Source organism: Apteryx mantelli, chromosome 4 (assembly GCF_036417845.1).
Source record: "Apteryx mantelli isolate bAptMan1 chromosome 4, bAptMan1.hap1, whole genome shotgun sequence".
NCBI classification, from domain to species: Eukaryota; Metazoa; Chordata; class Aves; order Apterygiformes; family Apterygidae; genus Apteryx; species Apteryx mantelli.
This window is the reverse complement of record NC_089981.1, coordinates 45,762,075-45,788,169: the sequence shown is the minus strand read 5'-3', so window position 1 is coordinate 45,788,169 and position 26,095 is coordinate 45,762,075. Positions and strand designations below refer to the sequence as shown.

The following is a 26,095-nucleotide window of genomic DNA, read 5'->3' as shown; positions in this document are numbered from 1 at the left end:
AAGAGTAAACTTATATGGAGAAAAAAATTTCAGAGTAGTAGAGCTCTGGACAGCAACTGCAACTTCTTTGAGGGAACAGGACTGAATTGCAGCAGACTATAGCACAGAGAAGGCTGAACTCCTCTGCTGAGTCATCCACTTCAGTGCTTCAAACAAGCAGCAAGTTACAGATCGGATCCTCTCCAATCGATGTGGCTGTGAAGATTGCCACTAAGCAAATCCCTTCCTTCCACAATAGCTTTCTAATCGCAGAACAGCAGGTCTCGCTGAGAAACCCATGAGATTTTCCTTTCCCTTCTATTCTGCCTTCATACCGTAGCCCCAACTTGCAGGTAAGAACTGCTAAGACCAAACTCTCCTTTGAATGTCACAGGATGAACCAACCACACTAACCTGCCATCTCAGAGGTCCCAACAACTGCAAACCAAGCAAACAGCAGCCCAGTGCAAGAAAGAATTCATCTGAAAGTACCATAGAGCTGTAGTGCAACTGGCATCTTCTGGATTTTCAAACTCTTTCACTGTTACGTGTACAAGCCTTACCTGGGGACAAAGCGCCCCAGCGACGGTGCAGACATGCGGGCATTCCGGGGAGCTCGGTGCCTGGATCGGTCTCCATTGTCCCTTCAGCAAAAGAAAAATTTTTATATATACACACATATATACATATAAAAAGTAAATACATGCACACTGCACATTAAAAAAAAAGAAACTATGTAATAAAGTAAATTCGAAGGAAAGAAAAATCCAACAACATCAACTAGTCATCCTGAGAATACCAGTGAGTTTTAGTGGGTCTCTTGCATGAGTCATATGCTTCTAAAGCTCTGAATTCATACAACTTCTTATACCCAAGACTCCTGAAATTTTTAAATATGGGTCACCTGGGAAGTAACATACATCTTCCTCACATTTTGACAGTGTCTCAAAAGTATCAAATTGCAGAGAGTCAATATATCGACAATAGTGCCAGTGCAAAAGAAACAAACCTCTGAATTTGGACTTGGAGAGCAAAAGCAAGCACACCATAGTCCTGAAGGGAACTTTCTCATAGACACAGAGATCTGTTAAGTTTCACTTCTTCATTTCCAGAAATGCTGGTAATGGAGCATAACCTGGAGACTGTTCTTTTGAGCTCCCTCAAGATCAAGTTTAAGTGCCATCATAACTTAAGATAATCTCATCCTTCACAGGCTTTTCCAGGGAAGTCAGAAATATTAGGTGATATCAGATAAAAACTATACCTCCTCAAAGTCTCTCTTTCTATTCCACAATAAATAGCTGTGCCTTGGGGGAATGAGGTGAAAGGCTCTAGGATTTATAGTCCTATAGTAGACAGGAAAATCTCCCTTCTCAGGAGGGCAGTGCAGCACTGGAACAGGTTACCCAGAAAGGCTGTTGAATCACCATCCTTGGAGGTCTCAAAACTCAGCTAGACAAAGCCATGGCTGACCTTACCTAATGCCCACAATGGCCCCACATCAAGCAGGAGGCTAGACTAGGGAACCTCCAGAGGCCCCAACAAACAAAATTTCTTTAATACTTCATCCATAGGTCACATAAGACCTATAAACATACAGGACTAAAATTGCAAGGAAAATGGCAAGACTCCATCACCAACTCCCAAGCTCTGGAACAGACTTCCACAATGCTTTATTCTCAGTTTAGGAATTTACTTTCTGTGTGACCTTGTGCAAGTAGCAAGTCTGCTCTCCAAGGATTCCAGATCCCCACCTGTAATTGCAGTTGTACTTGTCTCCTTCCCAGGCAGTTGTGGGGAGAATATTATTTGCAGAGCCTTAGAATCACTAGAAAACCAAGCATTCCTTCTGCAAGACACTAGCAGCGCAATCCTAACCCACTCCAGCAAGCTGTGCATGTGGGGATTTTTTTGTTTTGTTTTGTTTTTTTAAGTCAGTGAGCAAGAAACGTGGGCTGAGAAGAAAGTCCATTATGTGGCTGTTTCCCACACATTTGAGGAACCAAGAACACAAGAGCAGAGGTGGTTCTGCAAAGCTCATTAGCATTTCAAACTATTTCACCAAAACCAAATCTACATCAGAGCTCAAAGCTTCCATTTCTCCTCCCATTTCACTGCAGACACAGCATTTGCAGTTCACAACCAGAGACACAAAGCACCTCGCCCTGAGGTTTCTGTGAAACCAGAAGGATTCCTGAAATCAGCAAAGCAAAAGCTGCTGCTGTTCTTTCCTCAGAGGCCTCCAGCCTATTAAGAAGCAGATCAATAACAGAGGGAATACTGTGAAGTCGAGTGCTGACATATCAACTTTTCCTGCCAAAGAAAAACAGCTAAAGGGGACAAGAAGTGTCATGTTCCAGATCTTGCCACACACAGTAAAAGCTAGTAGAAGTCAGATAAGCAATACACTTTTTAAAAGTCCTTGTTACTGTTTTTGAAACTATGCTGATATGCAGCCCTGGGAGTAAAGAAGCAAAACACTCTTGAGGGTTTGCATTTAGTTTGGACATTTACCAGAATTAGAAGATGCTCTTGACAGAGGCAAATAGCAGCAAGATGAACAAGAACAGGACTGCACACTGCAGAACTCTCCAGTTAAAGAGAATTTCTATAACAGGTTTTAAAAGGAATAAGGAATTTGCTTTGGCAAGCAGAAAAAAGAAAAAGGTACAAAGTCTCCCCATAGCACATGTCAAGAGACCTAGAGAAACTAATTATTCATTATAGGGTTTTTTTTTTTTTAATGCCACTAGCCAATGCTCTTAGCACATGTAAGAATATTTTTGGACACGTTTTCCAATCAGCTAGACTTTCTGATGGGAGAGCTCTGATCCTGTACTGTCCCATTCATTGTATGTACATCCTCCAACACAAAAAGCCTATATGAGAAAAAATATAGGCTAGACTTTTCTCTAGTTTTCACCACAACAGACAGAGCAACCTATTTTCTCTCCCCCTCCCCCCCCCCCAAAAAAAAAGAGCCCAACTATCACTGCCCTGTACTCAAGTAACAGGATTTGGAGTGAGAAACAGTGACTACCCTTTGAGAGCGCTAGAATTTTCATTTACCAGAGTCCATAATGGAAGCATAAAATACAATCCTGTAGCTGTCTACATGAAAGGGGAATATTACCAAACAATTACTCTGAAACACTAATTTACAGTGTCATTTACATCTAAACTCTCATGCTCAACTCTATGCAAGAGTGCTTTAAGCATCTACTGCTGAAAAGCTGGAACAGCTGATATTGCCCTGGTGCCAGCTGAAGATTATTTCTGCACCTTCTAAAAAGGAAAATAAAAAAACCTACAGATCAGTGAAGATGGGCAGCACTTTGTGTTATTTCTGTAGCACATACAGCCTGCTGACAGAGGGACGAGAGCAGATGTTAACATGACTGGCGTGCCAGCATGAAGCACTCCTGCAAGAAATGAAAGATTTCCAAAATTCTCTAAAGTACTAGCGAAGATCTCGTATTCTGCTTTCTGTCTAGTGTCAGCTTCCTACAGACTCATCAGCTAATGATTTGCAGCACATAATCTAATTCCATAACACAACCTGGAAAAGTGGATCCCTCAGTATACATATAGTAAAAAGCCTCTTCTGAAAAGCAAGCCAATAACCTCCTTGTAAACATAAGCGAGACAAAAAGGTGCCACAGCAAGTGCTGCAACAAGGCTAAAAAGTCTCCTGGAATATCCTTGGTCATATGTATGCCAGCAAATGTGAATAGCACAGGGAAAGTTCTGCAATGAAAAAAATGAAGGAACTAAGCAACTCATTGAGTAAGACATAGCAAAAGAATCAGAAGTAATCAGCATGTAAAGTGACACAGGAGACTTAATACCATAATTAGTGAACAGACTAATTTGTCTTAGGAGGAAAATGGCAAGAACCAAGAAATGGTCAAAATAACTTTCTAAGGGTTTGGCTCAAAATTCTGTTCATGAATAACTTGTTTAGATACCAGTGTGAGACAAATCAAAATGACAATATGGAGAATAAGAGTTATTAGGGGAAAAAAAAATTAAGTTAATACTAACACAGAATAGAGCAGGAAAAGAAAGGAATTCAAACATATTCAAGGAGGTTGATGGAGCTTTAAAAGAGTAGAAAAAGGATGAAGACTTATCCTAAACTGGGTAAGACAGTCAAAGCTTCTTGCTTTTTTTCTGCTATTGTTTTGTTTGCTTTTAAGAGAAAAGATTGACCAATGTAGATAAAATGAAGTGGCAGTGACAGCTCTGAAAACAGAGATGGAGATGCAGAACTACGCATCCTAAAGTTAGGAGAAAAAGCATTCTTTTTATCTGGTAAATTGGCTACCACATTAATCAACTGAGTGGATACAGAAGATAGAAAAGCAGAATATAGTCAAGATTGTTAGAAAAGGAAAAACACACATCTTGGCAAGAATTATCCTTAATATTTAGAGATTGTTGTATTAGGAAGTGAAATTAAAAACACAGCATGGGATTTCTAATGCAATCTGTTGGCCTAACTGTTCCCATTATAGTCAATATTAAAACTCCCACCAACTACACTGGCAGTAGAATTAGGTCAACAATGACCACTTTGAAAACTCATTCAATTATGAGCGCCGTCACCAGTAAGTCGTGCAAGTTCTTAAGAATCAAATTATGCCAGACCAACCCAATTGCTCTGTTATTTTCAGCATTTTATAGTGTTTCGTGTGATCCAATTCAAAATGTTAAATCAATTTCTATTGCAGAGGTTAGACACTTAAGGACAAGAGGAATACTAAATAATTGGTTAAGTGGCAGATACTAAAATCTTGCAGTATTTACATGAGATTCAGTTTGCACCATCTTTACATGGTAACAGTACTTCAAACATGAAGCATTTCCACTTACTTGCTTATAATCGTGTATGACTGCAGCAGGTTATTTCAGAGGAGATAGGGAAGGCAGGAGTAGCACACAGATCATATCAAGAGCTCAGTGGAAATTACCAAAAAATATTAACTTATTTGGCTTTTGATGTTGGCAAATTGATTCTCTCAAGTCTGACCCCAGGTTCTGTAGAGAAGGTATGTGAAGGATGTCTTATCAAATTGGCCATACTGAAGGAGTAAGAAAGATCCTGAAACCATGCAGTTCACAGGATTCTCTGCTGAGTCAGATGGAAACAGCCGACATCCTGTGAAGGGTACCCTCATAAGAGCTGCACAGGACTACCAGGCAAAGCAGGTGCTTTGCTCATGAAGGGTGTGGAAGTAGTAAGAAATAAATAAACAGAAAAGACACATTAAGTTTTCTGGTGAATCTAAGAATGTCAATCACTTTTTGGCATCATACCGATGAGTAAGGGGCATACAGTGTTGGGACCACTACAACAGAAAATTAAATACCAGCTTTATCAACTGAGAGGAGCAGCAAGCACCAGGAGATGTTAGAGCTTTTGTATTTCTCCGCCTGATCCAGCAAGATCCTGAGTGTTTCCTACAAATGAAGTTAGGGAAAACTGGGAGCATTTCCAGGAAATAAGCCTCTGAGAAATAAATGCGAAATAAATAAAACCTTGACATTCTGAATATTCGGTTAGATGCAGGTATCCTAGAAGGAAAAAAAACAAAAGCAGGTAGCAAGCTTGTTATAACTCTGCAGTGAGACATGGTAGCCAAAGTAACATCTTCAGGATCAGTGAGACTAGTCTCCTGATCAAAGCATGGGAGTTTCTGTCCCGTATACTCTATTTTGCTCACAACTCCTAAACCTTGGAGGAGCTGTACACTCAACCCAGGATAAGGGAACAACTCTACATATGGCTCTGATGACAAGGGTATCTTACCTAAAAAGAGAAAGATGTTTAAAAGAAAAGATGCAGAAGAACTGACTTACCTCTTTGATCAGGGCCTCTTTTTTCACAAGTAGGTACAAATAAGCAAGTCAGGAGCACTAAGCACATTAAACAGGATAACAAATATTGGCATCCACAGACATTAAAAGGATGAAAACACCAATTTAAAAGAATATACATAATCTAGTAAAAATCAGAGGTATAAATCTACCTACCCATGTTTGAAGGATATGACCATTACTGAAGGAGAGGTATTTAAGGCAGAACACAAGGATGCAACAAGAAGGAACCAAGAAAAAATAAGCAAAAAGAAGCATCTCCTACACAAAAAGCCTTTCCTGGCAGGAAAGGACTGCAGGACAATCCCAAGTTTAACAGTAGAAGCCAAACAAAATTGAAGAATAAAAATATCAGAGAAACTGTAAGGAGCTGCCCAGCTGGAGAGACAGGAACTAGCAAAATAGATTCTTAACACAGCTACTTAACACGACAATTGATGAAGAAGCTAGGTAAGTCAAAACATGGTTCCTTTCCATTTTCACATGTTCTTTTGAGGACCGGAAAGTCAGTCTTTTGCTAGTAACTTTAAGGGAACACAAGGAAGAAAAAAAAAAAAAAAAATCTTATCAGCAACTTATCAGCTAAAACTTCCTATAAAACAGCAGTAGTACTGTAGATAGCTGGTTACTAATGGCTCTCCTGATCAGAAAAAAACCCACCCAACTCCCCCCCAGCCTTGATTACCTCTTAGAGGGCCAATCAGGGGGAAATGAATTTACAAGATGAATAACGGCACTTCAGATCAAGTATTTCAAAGAAGCATCGCATAAGTGAAGATTGATCATCTGGTCAAGAGAAACAGCAGCACTTGCCCGTTAAATGCAGAGGATTAATTGCTTCAGAGAAAGACTAATTCGGAACCACAGTGAAGCACTCACTCTTCACAGAGAAGACAGAGAAGATACCCAGTTGTCTCTATTTTGATCACCTCACTGTGTGGTGGGCTCATAAATTGATGGCATCTTTTAGAATAAGGCAAATAGACCCCATAGCTGCAGTGAATCACTAGAAGTCAGAAGCTTCAGAGAACAGAGAAAGGTAGAGAATCTCTACTGCCCAGGCTAGAACTGGCATATGAGTATTAAGAAAACCACTAGATTCAATATTTTATAAAAATAAGAGCATCCAACATTACAATCACCCTTCTAATCCTTTAATTAGCCATTTTCCAACATTCATCCAAAGATAAGCATGACTAGGAAAAACTTCACCATGGCTAATTCTAACCACCAGGAAACTCCACAACTGGTGTTGATCGAATACAGTTTGCAAAGCAGCTGCCTCATCAGACTTCAATACTAGAATTAAGGGTCAAAAGTAAACACCAATTTTTCTATGTATTCTACTATTACTCTGCTGCTCTTCCAAGAGAAATACAGGCAAAAACATAACTGCACAATCAACCCTAATCTGTTAGGCCTACAAGTCTGTAGAATGCTAACCACTGCCAGCTCTGCATGGCCAGCAAAAACTAGTAACAGCCTGCTTCCTCATCACTCTCACTAATGCCAGCAGACACCTATTAGGTGACGTACATTGACTTAAGAATTTCACTGGTACAAAATAAAAAGGAAAAGAATGAGCACAGCTCATAAGTAGCTTCAGTGGCAGAAATAAACTCAGATGGGTGAAGGGTCCCATCTTGACATCAAAAGTCTCTCTACAAGCCCAGGCCACCAATGATATGCAATACAATGCGAGCTTGCCTAGCAACACGCAGCTTCCAGAAGGCACTCAATTCTTTCACCACCCTGCTAGGAAGACACTTGTCCCTTTCTGCAGTCTGAGCTAATGGAAACAACATTATTCTGGAGAGGTTAGCAATATCCTGGAGTACAGCTATAAGGAAATAGTCATTGCCTGTCACTACATCCAGGCAGTAGTATTAGACATTAAGATCAAGATAAGGAAAATATAAGACTGTTACAAAAGTTAGAGATAAAAAGAACAGGGAAAATGAAGCTGCAGTCTACTCTGAGTAGATCACAAACCAAATTAAGGCTCTAATCTTTGAAAAGTGAAGTTCAAAGTGTAGATCCAATATCACTCCCATTTATCCAGAACTTGTGAGCATTCTTAGCCAGCAACTGTGTCTAAGATGATGAATATAATTAACTTAAATTGCTAGGTATCTAGAAGCAACAATCCAGTGCTCAGTGCTCAAGAGATCTTCAGCAAAAAGAACAAAAAGTGACCACTGAGTTCCACAAAATTCAGTCTGCCTTGAAAGTCCCTTTTGGGAAGGTCTGTCTTCTTCAAAACCAATGAGGCAGAGCCATTTGAGCTGGGAAACAGTGATGGCAGTGATGACATTAAAAGCAGAGCTGCATAGATAAAAGGGCTCTGGGAGAAAATAACAACAAAGGCAGGTACATGCAACAAATAGCAATCCTGCTTTTAATATCTCTATCTGAACTCAAATAACAAAATATTAACATGAATTTTATTTGTAGCGGCTCAAGCAAGAGAGACAGATATGACAAACCGTCACATCTAAGACTTCCAGAAAGCAATTGCTGCTTTTCCTGCAGTATACTTGTGCACCAAGGATCCTAAAGATCTCCAACTATCCGCATTTAAGCAACAGGCAGAGACCACATCTATTCTTACACGTGTCTCCTACAATGTCTTTTGTTAACCTCAAAAGGTAAATACCAGGATGGAAACTGTAAGAAGGGGGGGGGGGGAAGGCAGAGAGAGTGGGGGGAACCACTAGTCTAACTGCTTTCAGAATCCTTGTAAGAGACCATCAATTGAGGAAGGTCATCACTGTGGTTTGGATAAGCTACCTTACTATCACTAAACCAAAAGGCTATCATTGATCAAGTCATCTCTCTTACCCACCTTCACTGTGCCCTAGCAGAACTAAGTATTTGGCATCCTCTCTATCTCAACAAGCCAATTCAGGCAACCGAGTTACCTTACAGAGTAACCCTCTTCCCGTTCCTCTGGGCTTCCCTGCACTCTTCCCTCCATAATGAGAGGGCTGCTCTCAGTTGCTGTTCTGGAAATCAAAGCTCCGTATTTATTTCAAGTCTCACAAAAACATTAGCCATTCTAACCTCTTTTTTCTCCTGCAAAGAAAAGCTGGTTCCTACTTTAAGGAATTTCTTTTGCAGAAGCTCTGAAGGAGGACAGCAAAGACAATGATTAGCTGCATAAAAACACAGAAAATCACCAGAGTTCTACCCATGAACTTAGTAGCTGATGTGCTAAGAGAAAACAGCAGGTGCATTGTGAATTGATTGCATTTCTACAGATTCATGCTCCAGCTGCTTTGTGCCTCCAGCAAACAATGATATATGGTAAGACTGAAGAGGTAGAGACTGGGTATGAATACAACCATGGAATTCCTTCACAAGGGTGGGGAAGAAATTATTTCAAGAAGTGGTAACCTCAAAACCCTCTCCCTTCCTTCACTCATACTTTCCAATCTCTGTCTTGGCCATTAAGCAAAACACATGCTTATTCTTACCATGACATACAAATCCCTCCCCAAAAACCACTTACGTGATTCCACTTGACAAGTCATAGAGAGAACAGACCCAAAAACTCGAACTATCCAAATGCACGCTTTGCTGAGTAACCACACTGCCATGGCCACTACATTTCCCCTTCACTTTCTTATTGCATAGTGTTAATTCAGATGCAATTGCTTCCAAGAATTTACTAGTTAATATTTTCAAGTACCAATCCACACACTAAGCTTCTTACACAAAGAAGCTAACAACAAGAGATGCTTTAAATGGAGACATTCCAGAGAAGGGTGATTGCCTGGATCTCTCACATGAATGTCTATTTAGCCATGCATCTTTCTCCTTAATGCATGAAAAATGTTAAACCAAAGTACCAACTTGAAATGGAACATTGACTATGACACAAAACAGACTCCCAAACCAAACACCATACCCACGGAAAAGTGGGCAAAAAGTCCACCACACTACCCTCTGAAGTAAACTAAAATCACATTCAAGAAATGAACAGAGAGACTTACAGCTTTAACGTATCGACAGTCAGCTGGTGAGTTTAGAACTTAGAACTTTTTACAGCAAGAGACCATTGAAGTAACGTAGATTTGTCTGCTCCACCTGCAAAAGTGTCAATAAGGCAACCAAGAATGGCAGAGAAAAGACATGGTGTATACTAGTATATCTTGCGCAGTTATGAAGAGACACCTGCAAGATGCCCATCTGAGAATCCAACAAATCTAGGTCCAGAACATGCCTTAACTGGAAGAGTTTAAATTTGACAAAGAAAGTTAAAAAACATGATATTGAACCTAGAAAGCTTTCCACAGCAGATTCGTCATCTCTGCAAAGCAACAGCCTGCTTCCACAAAAGCAGAATGCCCATTGTGGTCACAGGAAAGCAGTGCCTACAGTACTCACATTCTCAGTCTGGGGGTTCAGTAGTGTCACAAAAGCAAATCAAAAAGGTAAGGCACCAAAACAAGATCTCAGGCCTGTGAAGTAAAGCCCTTCTCATTGTACAGAAACAATACAGCAAAGACTGTTCATCTGTGCCATAGTCACAGACTAGGAAGGATCTATCCCAGCACTGATCCTCCTAGGCAAAGCAAAAAGGAGAAGATAGAAAGGGGAAAAACTGCAGATGATAAACAAGTGTAATCTCTAAGCTCCTTCATATCTATATTCTACCAGGCATCCCACTCTCAAAAAGCAGACAGAGGAGTCAGGCACAATCAGTCATACCTTCAGCCTTAGCTTGAAAGCCTTATGGAACTGTAGTGAAGGATTTCAGCAAGGTGGTGCACTGTCCTATATATCTGCTTTTTAGTCTGACACACAATAGGAACCTGTATTCTTTCCCATGCTTACTGCAGACAGAAAGGGAAATAGGTAGTCCGAATTCATCTGCAGAAACATCTTTACATTATGATTGTGGTGACTGATAAAAACTCACAGATGAATAAAAATGGCTTGCTGATGTCCAAGGAGTCATAGAAGTATCACCCACAATACAGATCACCCCAGCACCAGAGCTGTTTCAGACCAGAGGAAGTCTCTGGAAGAAACCTTGTCAAACTCAATCCAAGAGCTTAAGCTTGTAGAATATGCTGAAGCAAAGGCAGGTTCGCCCTACAATCTAAATTTACTGTGTGTTCCAAACATGATGGGACACTCAAAAATACCTGGAAATTAGAAAGTTCAACTTCTATGACTTGTCTATGAAAAAATCTGTTTTTACCAATTATGCTGGAAAAATAAAGTGATGTTATTCTCCATTTAGAAACTCTTATCCCAGAATACAAGAAGCCTTTTCATTTTAGCTTAGAATTCCGCTAAAGCTAACCTAAAAACCCACTCATATCAATTTATCTGTTCATAACCTTATATTATAATCTGTATATATATTACAATCTGTATAAAATACTCTGATGCAGACATGACTAAGTTCACAGTTGTCAGCTGTATTTAATAAGCAGTAATATGACAACAGTGACAGGTTAAACACAGGCAGCACATGTAGAGAGATAACATCTTATTAGACCAAATAATACAGGTAAAGCTTGTGTCTTCCTCCCCCCCATAACAGCTAGTACAATAAAAAGATATTACTAATCCCTATATATAAAAAAAAAACGCCTCGTGTTCTTAGACCAGCATCACAGCTATCACCATCACAAACAATGCATTCACAGATGAATTCAAATAAAATTCCGTTCCTGGCATGCAGTCTGGAGAAAATGGCATCAGAAGACTGACACAAGGGAGGACAGGATTTAGTTTGAGTGTTATAGGCCCTATGTGCAGAAACAGTGCAGAGGCCAAGTTTCACACGTGCCTTACTCATTCATTTGGTAGGCAAAGCTGAAAAGATACAATAATGAACCATAGTGGGAAAACCGTTAGAACCCTATAAGGGCTGAAAGCTGAGGAAGTCCTGGCCCCTAGACACCCTGTGAAAGCACAGGGCTCACTCCTTGCCCAGAGTTCTACGAATAGTAAGACTAACTGGTATTTATTGCCACTTACACCCTTCTCCTGGATCTCTAGGAGGAGAGTGAAGGGGAAGAAAATATTTACCAATTACATTGTCCAGATAAGAAAGATAACGCATCAAGGCAAATCAATAAGGCTTTTACATCAGAGAAAGTTCACCGGACTCTGGGAGAAAAGCATGAGCTGCAGACAGCTGCATGCATAGTAGAAACTCCCTTTTCTACATCAGAGCTGGAAAGGTAGGGAAACTGGAGCATCTAAATGATGCCAGAACAAAATAAATGACACTGCTCAGGTGAGAAAGTAAAGTAGTTGAAGGGATGAGGGAGCCAAAGGAGAAGAACAGAACTCTGTATGAGAAAGATTTCATTGTGAAGCATCAGCAGAAGTCAAATGAGCCACAAGACAAGTTCCAGCTCAAAAGACCCCGCACAGCAGTTCCCTGTTATCAGCCAGCAGAGATAATAAAGCAGAGATGGACAGAATGCCCTGGATGAACAGAAGGCCAGGATTCAATATGGAACATTCAACCAACAAGTTCAGCCACTGCACAGTAAGGAATAAATGATCATTTTCCCTTAGTATGAAATAAAAGACAACCTTAGCATGGCGATTGACTTGCTTCCCTGAACAAGCACTCTCGCTGCATGAATATTACCTGCAGAGGAACACGTTTCTCTGAAGGCATCTGCCTGGCTCTGTGAATGGAGAAGCTACCATCCTTTCTTTCCCCAGCAGAACAAGTTGCCCCAGATGAATTGGATAGAATAATAGAAATATTAAGGTCTATGGTTGCTAGACACCCTCCCTGCAAAATGGGCCCAGCAGTCACTACGTTTCTGCTTCTCCACACCACGAAGCTGCTTGGTAAAAGCTACTAGGTAGTGACTCTTCTGCATGACCCCCCTCATTTACATCTTACATAAACAAGGCCACAATGACAGGGGAAGACATTCACTCCCCCTGTGCTTCCGAATATTTAATTGCCAGAGCATGAAATGACAGCTTCACAGAATAACATTCAGGGCAGGGGGGACTACAACCACTTTAAAAGTTGGAAAGGGATTAATTTCCTGCTTTTCAGGAATATCTAGTTTTACCAGTGTCCTTCACAAAGGGACTTCACCCTGACAAAAAAGACATGGAGGTTTAGCATCATGCCACCTCAAGCATGTGCCACTGCAGCAAGTGAGCATGAAAGCTCTGGTAGTTGCAAAGTTCACAGAATCCTCCGCCAGCAGCAACATTAAAGCCCAGACTTCTGAGGAGCTCACAGCTCCCCTCAGACAAACACACCTCTCTACTACAACATCTCCATAGACTACTTTCATGATCATATTCAGGATCATCCTATGTTTTAAGCACAATATACACAAAGGGAGAAAAAAAAAAAGTCAAATACTTAAAGCAGATGGGGAAAATCCCATCACAGGAATCACAGAAGACAGACTTGAAAGGTCGTATCCTCTGTTCTGCTGATTATAAGGCGGATTTTAACTTAACACACATCAGGTATCACTAAAAGTCCAAAAGCAGATGTTGGATAGCAGACAGAGTTCACCTAGAACTAGAACTGCTAAGAAAAAAATACAACAGCTTAGAGGAGTGCTGTTCTAAGGTCTGGATGGAGGGCCATGCTTCACTCTGAGACAAGAGGCTGTTTGTCCTCCTTACAGTAAGCTAAGTTTGATCTTGACACTGATTCACAATCACCAAGTCTTCCAAAAAGCAATCCCAGGAACTCTAGCTAACCAGACAAAGCTCTACAGTTACAGCAAGTAAAAGAAACAGAACATGCTGGCTGTCTACCACAGCCTTAGACCAAAGAACTAAAGTCCTGCAAAGCCTCTTAGTGGTTCCTGTTCTGCCCTAAGATTTGAAGGCTCTTACACAATTCTTGGCTCCTCATCTCAGTTCCATGGCAGGACAGGATTCTCTTCTGCTTTGTTTAACCAGTACTTTAAGTCTGGTTGATAGCTTGACATGCCAAAGGCACCTTTTATTTCATAACAGAAATGACGGGGACCCATTTGTAGCAATCACTGCTCTAATTATTGATTGAATGACTTAATTTATCTTGTTCCTATAAGAAGCCTGAGATGTCTTTGCTTACTAAGTAACAGGAAGCCACAGAGGAGTTCTGCACTGACAACACCGTCAAGCAAGAGGGCAAGACAGCACACACACTTACTCAAAATCTTCAAATTCCAGATCATTTCCCTCTACAGAAGGATTTGAGTTCTCTGAAGTGGAAGAAGAGGAGGAAGAGCGGAGACGGTTTTGTTGGTATCGCATAGAGCGCTGACGAATACTGTCCCTCCGGGAAAGATACTGGATCATCCTCTGAGCATAATATGCAGCAGGAGACAACCTGCATAGGAGAAAGACAGACACTCATTACAAGAGTAGAGAATGACAGCCAGTCTTATTCTTCCTTTTGAGCTCCAAGTTCCAGGACAATAAGAACACAATACAAAATAGGTTGTTTTTATTTTAACAGTGACTAAGACAGAGGTAAATAAAGAAACAAGTGCAACTTCCCCTTTATACATTACACTCCCACGATTCCCCTGTCGTGGGAACAAAAAGACTACATAGTACCTATAGACAAAGAGTTCATCCATGGCACAGAAAAGTTTGCTTCCAAGGACTCTCCAGAGTCCATTCTTTCATTTTTTTCTAGTTCAAACAACTAATCCCAGCAAGCATCCCTGATAAGGTTTAAGAAAAAAACCCAGTCTAAACTCTGCTTACAACACCAAGAAGAAAGCAGCAGCAGTCTTCACATAAATATTGAATCAAGGTCCTGCTGTTCTGGGGGTACTTAAGGGGGGCATCATAAAATATCAAGTAGGAAAAAAACTTTGACAGCTCTGTTTAACTACTTTGTAATCCAAATGGTGATTTCATATACCAGCAATTTTATCAGGTCTACAACATGTATGTTAAGAGGAGAGTTAAAACCCTTGCATTCTATTTGAATGGAAAGCCTTTCTCTGCATTTAAACTTTCTCACGAGCAACCTGGCCCTTGCCTGCGTGAGCTATCATTCACCACTATTTCCCAGTTCCTCAGTGTTAAATGGGTAAAAAGGGACTCCCTTTTCTCACCCTGCATATACCCACAATTCCCAGCACATGCTTTCTGTGAGACAGTTACTCATCAGTGAAGTGCAGAAACCTCAGATACTTGAATAAGCATTTCTTCAGCCTTATTTGGATTAGTCTTGAACTCTAATTTGGGAAAAAGAAAGAAAGAAAAGAGAGAGAGAGAAAGCAAGAAAAAACAGAGAGAGAGAAAGAAAGGAGACTTCTCCCTGGTCCTCAGCAACCATCCTCTACCCTGACACGGAAATGATGCTCTCAGAATAACTAATTAGACACTAAGATGTCTATTCCTTTCACTTCTAGCTCCCCCCATTCCATGTATGTGCTTTTTTATTCCATGCAAGTAGCCAGACTATTTTTATGACCCTGGGAAGTACTGATCTCATTTCCTGCAAATGCACCATGGACAAATGAGTGATAATGGAGAAATGAATCCTAATGTTTACCTATAGATGCAAGTTTGAACAGTTTTAAAACAAAACCTCAAATAAACAGTGAATTCCAGGGGATAGTCTACCCTTCTTCTTGACTTATTTGCAAGCACACAGGCTGTCTGCCTTCCAGGAATCCTGCCTATCTTCAGAATTGAGTATCAGGCTAAGTTCTTTTTAGAGTGGGCTTCACTGCTAGCCACGAAGACTCCCTGGGGTAAAGCTCAACTTTATGGTGACCAACACTACATAGTTTCACTATGTTACACTACAACTAGTGGCAAAATACAGTTACCTAATCATCCCTGATAATATGACTGTTACACGAGCTAAAAAAGAATTTTTTTCTTTTCTTCCTGAGCTGTGTTGGTTCTATAGGGAAGTACTGGGAATAAGATTTAGTGTATCTATGAGTAGACTCACATTCATCAGCATGAGCAGCAAACAACTAGACCAGGTCTGATAAAGTGCTCTGCTACTATCCCTAAAATCATATTTCAAAGGAAAACTACATTTAATAGCATTTTGAGAGTGTTCCCTAGAGCAGCATGAAAGAAGTGTACTAACTCTTGAAAGGATGGATTGTATTAGTGTTTTGACTGCAGACACCAATCAAGTACCTTCAATCTCCCATTCCTCCACATGTTCAGAGTATATAGCAAAAGAAGGCAGCAAGAAAGATGGAATTAGAAGTCATGTAGATACTAAGAGAGTGTGTATTCCCCAAAGTAAGTTCCTCATACCCTACTACTATCTTGGTAAAAAGGTAGATAAAGCAGAGACACTACAGGCTCAAGGATCTAAACATTTAGTCAACAAGCAGGAAAAGTGGGAGGGGAAACCACACACATGCACTTTGTTTTTGTTTCCTCCTGGATCTTTTCTGCACCGTTTGATGAATTAAAGCTGCTCATGCTTATATAACGCAGAAGACTTCACTGTACAAATGCAGTACTTCACTGTACTTCCCTGAAGATTTAACAGGCCAAGTAAAAAAACAACAAAAAAAACCCCCAAGGCATTATGACAATGCACCAGTAAACTGGAAGCTATTCTCTTCTTTGGGTTTTTCCATAAGCGAAGGCTTCTGTGTATTCTTTAAAAGTCCATAACATAAGATGTGCACAAAAAGACAGAAAGGATCACTGAAATGAGGCAACACCAGAAAACACAAACGGCGGTCTCATCAGCCCAGGAATCTAATCACTGAAACTTTTGTCTTTGTTAACCTCAAACCAAGGGAGAGTTTTACAGAAAGCTATGAAGAATGAGATTTGCAGACGTTTAGTCTTCTCAAAATATGCTGTACATCACAAGAAAAAGCACAAACATGCTTGTTTGAATAACAAGAAAGACTAAGCAACGAAGGCTGGCAATAATGGATGACCAGAGGCCAAATTCAGCTTCCTGACAGCACATGGTATGTAGAATGGATAGATTGCAAAGAAGATTTCCAAAGGGAAGACAAGAAACTTAAATCTTAAACAGAAAAAGGCATGTAAGTGATCAAATGCAAAGGGAAGGGGAGAAACATAATCAACGCAATAGAATAAGGAAAAGATCTTTGCAGATGGACACCTGCAAGGCAAAAATTGTATTTGTCAGGCTGTATCTGTCCTTGGAATATAGATGCAACAAACCAGAATCAGAGCTGAGAGCCAGCATAAGAGATTTAGCTATCCTGGAGAGAGGAGAAGCCTGTAAAGTGACATAAGAAATGCTGGTTAACATTAAACACACTTTCTATCATCCAGCTATTTAACACAACAGTATATCAGCCCCTGACCAAAGTTAGTCTGCCAGATGGCTACACACAAGCCAGTCAAAGAAGACTGCTTGGTTCACTTATTTCTCACCTGTGCTTCTAATAAAACAGTGACAAAACACAGAGTTTATCCAGTAATTCTTAAACCAAGTTTGTGTCCAGCAGACTGTAGGCCGTTTGACAACACCACAAGAGCTAAATTAACCTACTCTCTGAGGTGACCAGACCCCATTTACTGAAGCAGATGGCTCAGAGTAGGAGAGACCGTACCGCCAGGCACATGACAGCCACAGAACAAGGTGCTGAGTGGGAGGAAAGCTGCAGTGCAAAAGCCAGAACCAAGCAGCTTCTGTCTCATCCAACAGGCTACGACACTGGGAGATAGTGCTTTCATTATGGAAAGAGAGAAAGTATTATAAGAGAAAGCTCACTGACCAGTGCTGCTGGCCAGTGAGAGCCTATAAGAGAAGGAACTGAAGGAATATTTTGCTAGGATTAGTGAAGTTCAAATACCTTGCTCTGAATGGCATCATGAGCATAAAAGAAAGAGCACACGTCCTCAGACAGATACATTTCCTTAGTCAGACATCCAAACAGGATGGACCTACACACAGACAGCATGATTTTTTTTTTTTTTTAAAGCAAAGGCTGCTTCTCTTTACCCTCCCCCATTTTAGAATCTTCATGGGGGGGTGGGGGGGGGAAAAAAAAAATCACAAAAACACAAGCTGGAGGAGGTCTGGACCGAGCTTCCCGCAACAGCCATAACAAGAACTGGCACATCTGCATCCAAGAGCAAGATACTGCTCTGCAAACCCCCAAACTTCCCAGCATTTCAGAAGTAGTGACACCACCCATCAAACCCTGCCTTGATGCAGATGGCTAGGATGTTCAGTGCCATTACTATGGCTCACATCTCTAAATGTTTCCCTGCCAGCAGACACATTTTAAAGTGGTTACCTGATTGGTGTTATTAATTTTCTTGTTGATTACTACAGATGCATATGTTGATTACATACAGATGCATCACCAGCCCCTGAGCTGAAGGCAATGCTGGTAATGGACCCCTACTTTTAGTCGCTTCCTTTCCACTTAAGCCTTCAACTCAGGCAACACTCAAGCCTGCCAAAATGTCAGCCTGAGGGTTGGGTCTCGTTCGTATCAACTGCTCTAGTCTCTTAGATTTGCCTAGAGAGTCATCTACTAAACACTCTAAACTTGTATTGCTTTATAGATGTAGTCTGGGAGCATGTTTTTAAATATCTCTATTTTAAAATGTATTAGTATAGAGCATTCTTTAATGCCAGCTCTACTTGGAGGGTAAATTCTTCTGCAGCTTCAGTTTTCTGAGCTTAGTAAGTGTGGAAACTATGGAGAATGACAGAACAGCCAAGCCAACATTAGATAAGTTCAGTGAGGCCACTGAGAAAGACTGCAGAAGTCTGCATCAGACTGTTCCTTCCAAATTTGAGGTAACTTAAGAAATGTTCTCTCTGCCTCATTCCTGACCTAGGTTATTCAAATAAAGCATCACTCCTCAGAAGCAGTAGACCCAGCATAAAAGTTTAAAAAATAAAAATAAAACAAACGCTTAAGTTCTTCAGCATATACGCGAAGTTTTAAAAAATTCCATTGGGAACAGCTTGGTCTTAAGGATATATCTATGTTTATTTCACCTTTGTTTCACTTTTTCCACTTTGTTATTTAAGGACATCTGGAAGTCTTAACCTTCCTGTTACAAACTTTTGATGCTACAAGAAACTCAAAATGCAGTAACTTTTTTTTTTTTTTTTTTTAAATCACATCCCTCAATTTCTAGTGAGGTCAAGGGATAATTAAAAAGATCCTACTAGCCTAGCGCACCGGTAAGATTTATAGAGGAACACTCTGATCTTACCCCACTCAAACTTTCAGCTCATGCTGATTAGATCTACGTATCTCATCTTCTGAAAAGGACAGAGTGACACTTAATGGAACAAACTAAACCTCTTAGAGGAGGATTCAACACTGGCCTTTTCTTCCAAAACTTTTTATAAACTCAGACTGCTATAGCTTCAACCACAACCTAAAAAAAAGCTGAACTTCCATGTGAAGAATGCTGTCTCAATTCAAAAATTGCTGCAAGTAGAAAAATACTTTTGACAACACTCCTTATGCTAGGAAATGTCTCACCAGTGTTCCCTTTACATATACATTATTGAGGTTCATCAGGGAAGTGATCTTGGGGTGGAGGGGAAGACAGTATTCCAGGCAGGCCCTCCCTCTTTTTTCCTTCTTAAGATGCAGCTCCTAGAGAGCCAAAACTACTTCTCACAGTCTTTGCCGAAGAAATCTGCGTTCTTTGGATTGGGTATTCCAGAAAATAAGGAATGGTTCACTTCCAGACATTTAACAGCTCTTGGCATTCATAAATTGACCTAATATCATAATTTCTTTTAATTTAATATTTTTAAAATTTCACTTCCTTCTCTCCAGGCAAATCAATCCCTCTACCTGTCATTTAATCAACTGTCATCTAGAAAACTTTTACATCTATCAACACAACTCTGATACTCCATTGCCAAAACCTGCAGTAACCTAGGTATGTCTTCCAGTGACCCTATATAGAAGTAGTATACCTCACCTTACTTGCACCTCATCTATTTATACCATTCCTGAGCTTTGAATTATTATTCTAGAGCAACCTTCCTTGTGATAAATGGAAGAAAGCCTAATATAAGATTTCACCTCTACAGAGGTTTATCTACACGGAGATAGTTAGCAAGAAGTTATTTACAAGCATAACTACACCATGTGGGCTGTTCACAACATAGCCTCTTATTTCAGAACTTGTGCATACAGCACAGTCTATAGCAAAATGCAGATTTTGTCACTAATGATCAGGGAGACATTGGTGGGGGGAAAACAACTTTTTGCAGCAACATAGATACTTAATTTTCATACAATACTATTCCTGTAAACCCCTTTATGATAACTTCCAGTAGCCTTCAACTCATGCAACTATGTCAGAGGTTCCTTAAGAGGCTAAATCAGATGCATTTTACACCTGCTGAATTTTCCTCATTCATAGCTTTGCTAAATCCACCTAAGAGCATATTTGTCACGATTTTGTCTTTGAAAATTTCCAATGCTGCTTACTGTTCATGATTTTATTATATCTTCTGACAGGGTCTATGGGTCACATTATCCCATATGTTCCTTTCTTCATACACTAAGTGGTAACTGCAAAGATCACTTCTTTCCATTTTTGATAACTGTACCATGTTTGCTTTTTCTGGTCCTGTGAAAAACTCCCACCTCTTCTGGGGATTAAGCAGCACTACAGTTGTTTATATGTCTAATGTTAATGATTCATGATTCTTCAGAAATAATTGTCAGTATTTTGCTCTTAGTTAAGTATACTTAACACTTTGGTTATGTTATCTCATATGGAAACATTCAGGGAGACATTCTATTTCTCTAAGCATGCTGTCTGCTTACATCAACTCCTAACTACCCTTACTGCATTCTCTCTTACTCCCAAATCAACTATTTTTTTGCCTTATTTTTCTTGAAAAAAGATTTCAAATTTATTGATTTCATCTCATCTACTGTTGCACCTGCTTGCCACCTAGTGTTCTCCATCCCAAATGATTTCATGAATCCTTATGCACTTACTTCAACAGCAACTTCTTCCTCTTTTCCCCATTCACTCCAAAATCTGACAGTATCGTCTTGTTTGGATTGCCCCCTCCCCCCATGACAAGTCATAGAGGAGGAGACAGGCCAAATACTAGGACCCTTTCCAAAGGATTCAGCGAGTTACACAGAAGTAATGCTTTTGTCTTGGGATAGCATTTTGTTCTTACCTGGCTGGATCTGGGTAGATTGGATGCTCCCGGGACCCTGCTCCATCATAGCGAGATAATGAAATGAGGGAAGACTCCAGCAACCTCCTAGAAAAGAAAAACAAATGACGAAGTCAAAGGCCAGTCAGAAGCATCCCTCCCATTATGCCCTACTTTCTGAAATCTCTTAAGTATATTTCTATCACTGGTGCAGAGAACTCTATGATATACTTAACCACTGATTGATGACTTAAGAGTTTTGCCACATAGCTATTCAAATCATAATATTCTCACTACACATGCGAGAGAACATCTCAGGTAAGAAAGGAGAGTGGTCCCATACCTGCTTCCAAGTTTCAAGAGAAAGATGTAGATGCTAGTTGCATTTGGAGACAAGCCATCTCAGTTTGTCAGGTCCATAAAACTACTCCTGTATTAGCCATCTGTCAAATTCTTACTGACTCAAAAGTAGCTACACAGACAATGGGCCAAGGACCATGGGAAAAAGAACTGTGCTCACTATGTGGACTCTGCGGACACTGCTTACTGCTTACTCACAGCAAGATATTCAATCTTAGTCTCAAAGCTCAGAAAAAGAGGGTTTTAGCCACAAAAATGTCTGGTTCCTCTGTATCTTAATCTGTCACAGGAAAAGATACCAATATTCACCCAAAAAGTAAATGTACGCAAATGCAGACAGACAGCTTGAATACGTGAGAAGCAAGTCTGAGTCACAACAGGCAGCAGAAAGAAAGTATATAGCAAGAACATATCTTCCACCCTGGCTTCTACATGCACCTCTATCTAGCTTCTTGTCACAAAGCAGAGCATGGCATTGTTTCAAGACTGACTCATTCAAGCCCGCTGCAGCCATTACATTAACACTCACAAGAGAGATGAGTTGGGGTGGGTGTAGAGAGTGGAAAATCAACTACCAAAAGTTTATAAGGCTGCTGAGTTCCATTTCAAGTCTTTTTGCCTGGGCGCTCCTACTAAATTTCGTTTCCAATCCTTGTAACTCAAACAAAAATTGTTATGGTTTGAAAGTCAGAGATCCAACAGCATGTCTGTTCTATTTCCCCCACACATTTGGTGAGAAAGAGATCTGAATCAGTCAGTCTTAGGCCCACATTCCTTATTTGCAGTTACCATTTGCTATGCAGGACAGCAAACATCAATCTACATACAGAAAGGATGAAGATGGACCAGATATAATCCATGTCCAATCTTCTATTTCTTGACAGTGAGTCTTAATATCACACGAGAAAGGAGCTGTTGAACACAAGCCCAATCAGAATGTTTTTCAGATAAATATAGTAGAAATGCAAATGAGAGATTTCTCCTCTCTCCCCCCCCCCAAAAAAAACCATTCAATCTCAAGACAACTCAGTATTGCTTTCCAAGAATAAAAATTTTCCTTCTGCATTGCATTATAAATGTAGGATACAGAAAACAGCAAGAAATTGCACCAGTTACTTGGAAAGGTATGTGTCAGGTGCAGAGAGTCAGTGCTTACTACAAAGCACTGGGACTCTATGGAAGGTAAGTAATCCTCTCCTTTCTGGCAGGAAGTTGCTTGGCAACCATTTGTCTTATTCAAGAACAGTTATTAAATCTCTTAAACTTTGAGATGAATTAATTCCCCAAGTTACTCAGTCAAAAGCTCTAACCTTCAACACTGCTAGATATTAGGAATCCCTTGGCTCCCTAGGAAGCTCTCATACCTCAGTCTTGGCTTACCAAAACCTCTCTCCCTCTCCAAGCATAGAAGTCAATATATGCAAAAGCAGCTAATCCAGAACAAACAGCAGAACAGTTTTATGATGTATACCTAGAGTCACTGTCTCATAACCTAACACTTGCACCATATATAAACTGCTTTAATCCATCCCTCCCCAGAAGGAATAAAAATTGGTAGAACTGACATTCTGTGCATTCAGTTAGCTGGCCCCTTTCTAGCTTGCTGACTCAAGAGTTCAGTGACTGGGTTACTGGCATCGCAAAACCAACATGTTTCTTTAAAGTCAGCTCTTTGGGGCTGCTTATATAACAGAGCACTCTAAAAACAGCAGTCTGCAAGTAGCCTTGATATGCGGAGGCTGCCACCTCACTCAGCACAGACCTGCCTAATCACTGCATGAGTGGCCCCCTCCAACAACTTAGACCAGTTTATCACTAAGTCCACATCAGTGGCTTCTTATTCTGCAAATGATGCTTCAACAAACCAGCAAAAACAGGGCAGTTTCCTTATTCTGTGTCAGACCCAAATACACAGCAAAACAAGTGGTGTCCTACAGACCAAATTCAGCCCATGAAACACCGCCACATGTCCCAGCAGAGCTGGTGAATAAGGGAAGGCCCATAGTAGCCTGTTTTAGAAGGTGAGCGCAGGAGTTGGGCTCTGCCTGGCCTGTGTCGGGAGCACTCTCATACCTCCCAACTGTGATGTTCTGAGCACTGTTAGCCCCTTTGGACTTAACCTGGGAGAAAATGTTCCCCTAGCATGCAGATCCTGGCAGAGTCAGGTCAATCCAGAGCCACAGACACAGCAGTTGCCTCCTTGCCAGGTCTGAGCAACCTACACTACTGGTGTGTTCCCTCTTCCCAAGCATGCCATTTCCCTGCAACTCCTACACTGTCCTGATAAAGCGCACAAACAATTAATTGTCAAACTCATCATCCTTGCCAAAACTCTTGGTGCTCATACAATACAATCCCCCTCCTCCCTTCCAGCCCTCCAGGCTCTATCCACTAAAGGACAGAGCAAAGTCAGAGAGCCACACGGGAAGATGATCAGTACAAGCTGCATGGCCCAGCAGGCTCTGCTGGAAAGGAGTCTCTAGGTATTCTCCTCCCATACTTCTCTCATATTTGGGAAGGCAATTGCCTGAACAGAACATTGATTTAGAGGGATCATCTTCAGAAAGCAGTCAGCAGCTGAGTTGAAGGAAATTCAAAGGTACACCAAGCAGAGGGCACCAGAATGGCACAACAAAAAAGAGGAGGAAGAGTACAGGAGCAAGGCATGCATCAGAGCATCCTGTTACAGCTCTGGCAGGAGGCAATCTGCTTGGCTTGGAAAGAGCAGTTTGGGAAATCTACAGTTCTCAACTTTACACCCCAACTGACTCTTGAAATAAATACTTGGAGAGTCCTGCTCTACAAGGTACCTGGCATCTTGGCTGAAAACTGTTACGTGTTTCTTCAGCAACTTTCAAACCAGCAGCTGCCTGAACAACAGACTGACATTCACTGGCCAGTTATCCAGGTAAACCCAGGCCTCAAAGCCCTGTGATTTTACCTGAACTGCTTGCAACTCCACCCCATGAAGCAATAGGAACTGTTGCTGCTTTAGGAGCACCTCCTTAATCAGGTGGGCTCCTTAGAAAGAACAGTTGTTACCCGGTTGTGGGTGTAGGAGTGACAAATGCACTCCATTAAGCACACTCCATAGGACTCGCTCTTAGACTACTTTGTTAAGAGTAGGATGGTCTCAGCTAACATGGTCTGTCAAATAGAGCATTTCAAGCCTGCCAACACCAAAATCACCTCCATCATTATGTTATACTGGGGCTTATGACCCATACACTAGGTCTTCATTCAAACCACGAGGGCAAAGATAATTCAGTTACAAGTAACTGCTAAAGGTTATAGCCAATTTTAAATCCGATTGACAAATCTTAATCATCCTGCAGCTGCGTCCTCTCAGACCATTAACAGCAAATAACAGTTGGATATCAATGTATAAAAGGGGCAAAACAAAAAGGCAACATACAATCTCTTGAGATCCAGACAGACCATCTCTGTACTTACTTGTCCTGAGTTCAATACAAAATCTGTACTGAAACCAGAGAACTGAACGCAAATAAAATCTATAATTTAACCAGTTCATTCTAGACTAAGCTCTTGAGGCCTAAGTTGCAGATTTGAACGCTTTCAGTGCTGACAAATGGGTTCAATAACAGATACACTGCTATAACCACCAATAAAGTGTCTAATTTGTGACACTGGTACTGTTGCCTACTGTCCCTAAGGAAGGTGTGGGAAAATGTTTTTAGTGTTATTCATGTTGCATTCTTTAGGAGTCTTAGATCCTACATCCATAGCTTCTGCCAACCTGCCCAAAGTCTCAGAAGAGTCAAGGACTATTCGTTTTCAGGAAGCCCAAAGTAGCCTGATATCCTACCAAGGTATATGCTGAGGTTTGTAGCAACTCTGTTAAGAGGGGAAAAGATAATCCATGGAGGAATAGTAGCAGCTCTGATATAGGCAAGTGCTAGCCACTAAGTGTATAACAGTTTCAGACAGAGGAGGATGCAAAGAGAGAACAGAAATAAATCTTGCTTTATTGCACCTCCTTTTGAAACATTTCACTACATAATGCTCAACTCCAGAATCCTTTCTGGAGCTTACAGCATCCTCTTCCTCTCCTCACCTCCCCCCCATTTTCACTGCCCAGATCTGTAACATGCTAACACTAGGCTCTGTGGAAGCAATTGCTCCACTATCCCTGTCTAGACAATATGAAATTGTCACAAATGACATCTAAAGCACAATTAGCAGAGAAACTGCAATTTCCACTCTCCTCCCCCGCTCACCAGGAAAAAAATCACACATTAACATCCTCCAGGTTGTCAGTCAAAGTCGTGGTGATGAAGATTAATTCTGCTCACCCTGGGAGATGCTTCAGGCCCAGCTTGCTAAATAGCAGGAGGGGGATTGTGGGGTGGGGGGAGGGTTGCTTTTATTATTATTATTATTATTATTATTATTACTACTACTACTACAAGGAGATATAAATTGCCTCTGTTTAGTAGCGTTATGTTGAGTTCTCAGCAGACTCCTTTCCTATCAGACATCCATAACTATGGAACAGCCTTTCTACACTCCCTCATTTACTTTGGGTCTGCAAACAGCAAAAATCACTAGTGAAGGGGAAAAGGAAACACGGTCCAAGTTACAGAACACCCGTAAGATGAGAAACACCGAGAGACTATCAATATGCTAAAGCATACTGACAACACTGGCAGCTTCTGTGAACTTCCTCCCAGGGTTTTACATTGTCTCTCAAAAGGCTTTTGCATCCCCTGCTGCCCATTTGGAGGTGAAATTACCAAACTATTTTGTATTACATCCCTCTTC

The 26,095-nt window shown here is 40.8% G+C and overlaps 1 protein-coding gene across 5 annotated transcripts in view; it reads right to left on the bottom strand.

The window, feature by feature from the left end:
* AMBRA1 (autophagy and beclin 1 regulator 1) overlaps window positions 1-26,095 on the bottom strand; it is a 147,192-nt gene that overhangs the window by 84,760 nt on the left and 36,337 nt on the right. For 4 of the 5 annotated variants that reach the window (XM_067296401.1, XM_067296400.1, XM_067296404.1 and 1 more), the window contains 3 exons: window positions 20,975-21,061; window positions 14,015-14,194; window positions 543-623 (listed from right to left, as the gene is read on the bottom strand). In XM_067296401.1, the coding sequence (XP_067152502.1) occupies window positions 543-623; window positions 14,015-14,194; window positions 20,975-21,061 (348 nt within the window). The remainder of the gene's footprint in view (window positions 1-542; window positions 624-14,014; window positions 14,195-20,974; window positions 21,062-26,095) is intronic. The other variant, XM_067296403.1, reaches the window with a different exon arrangement.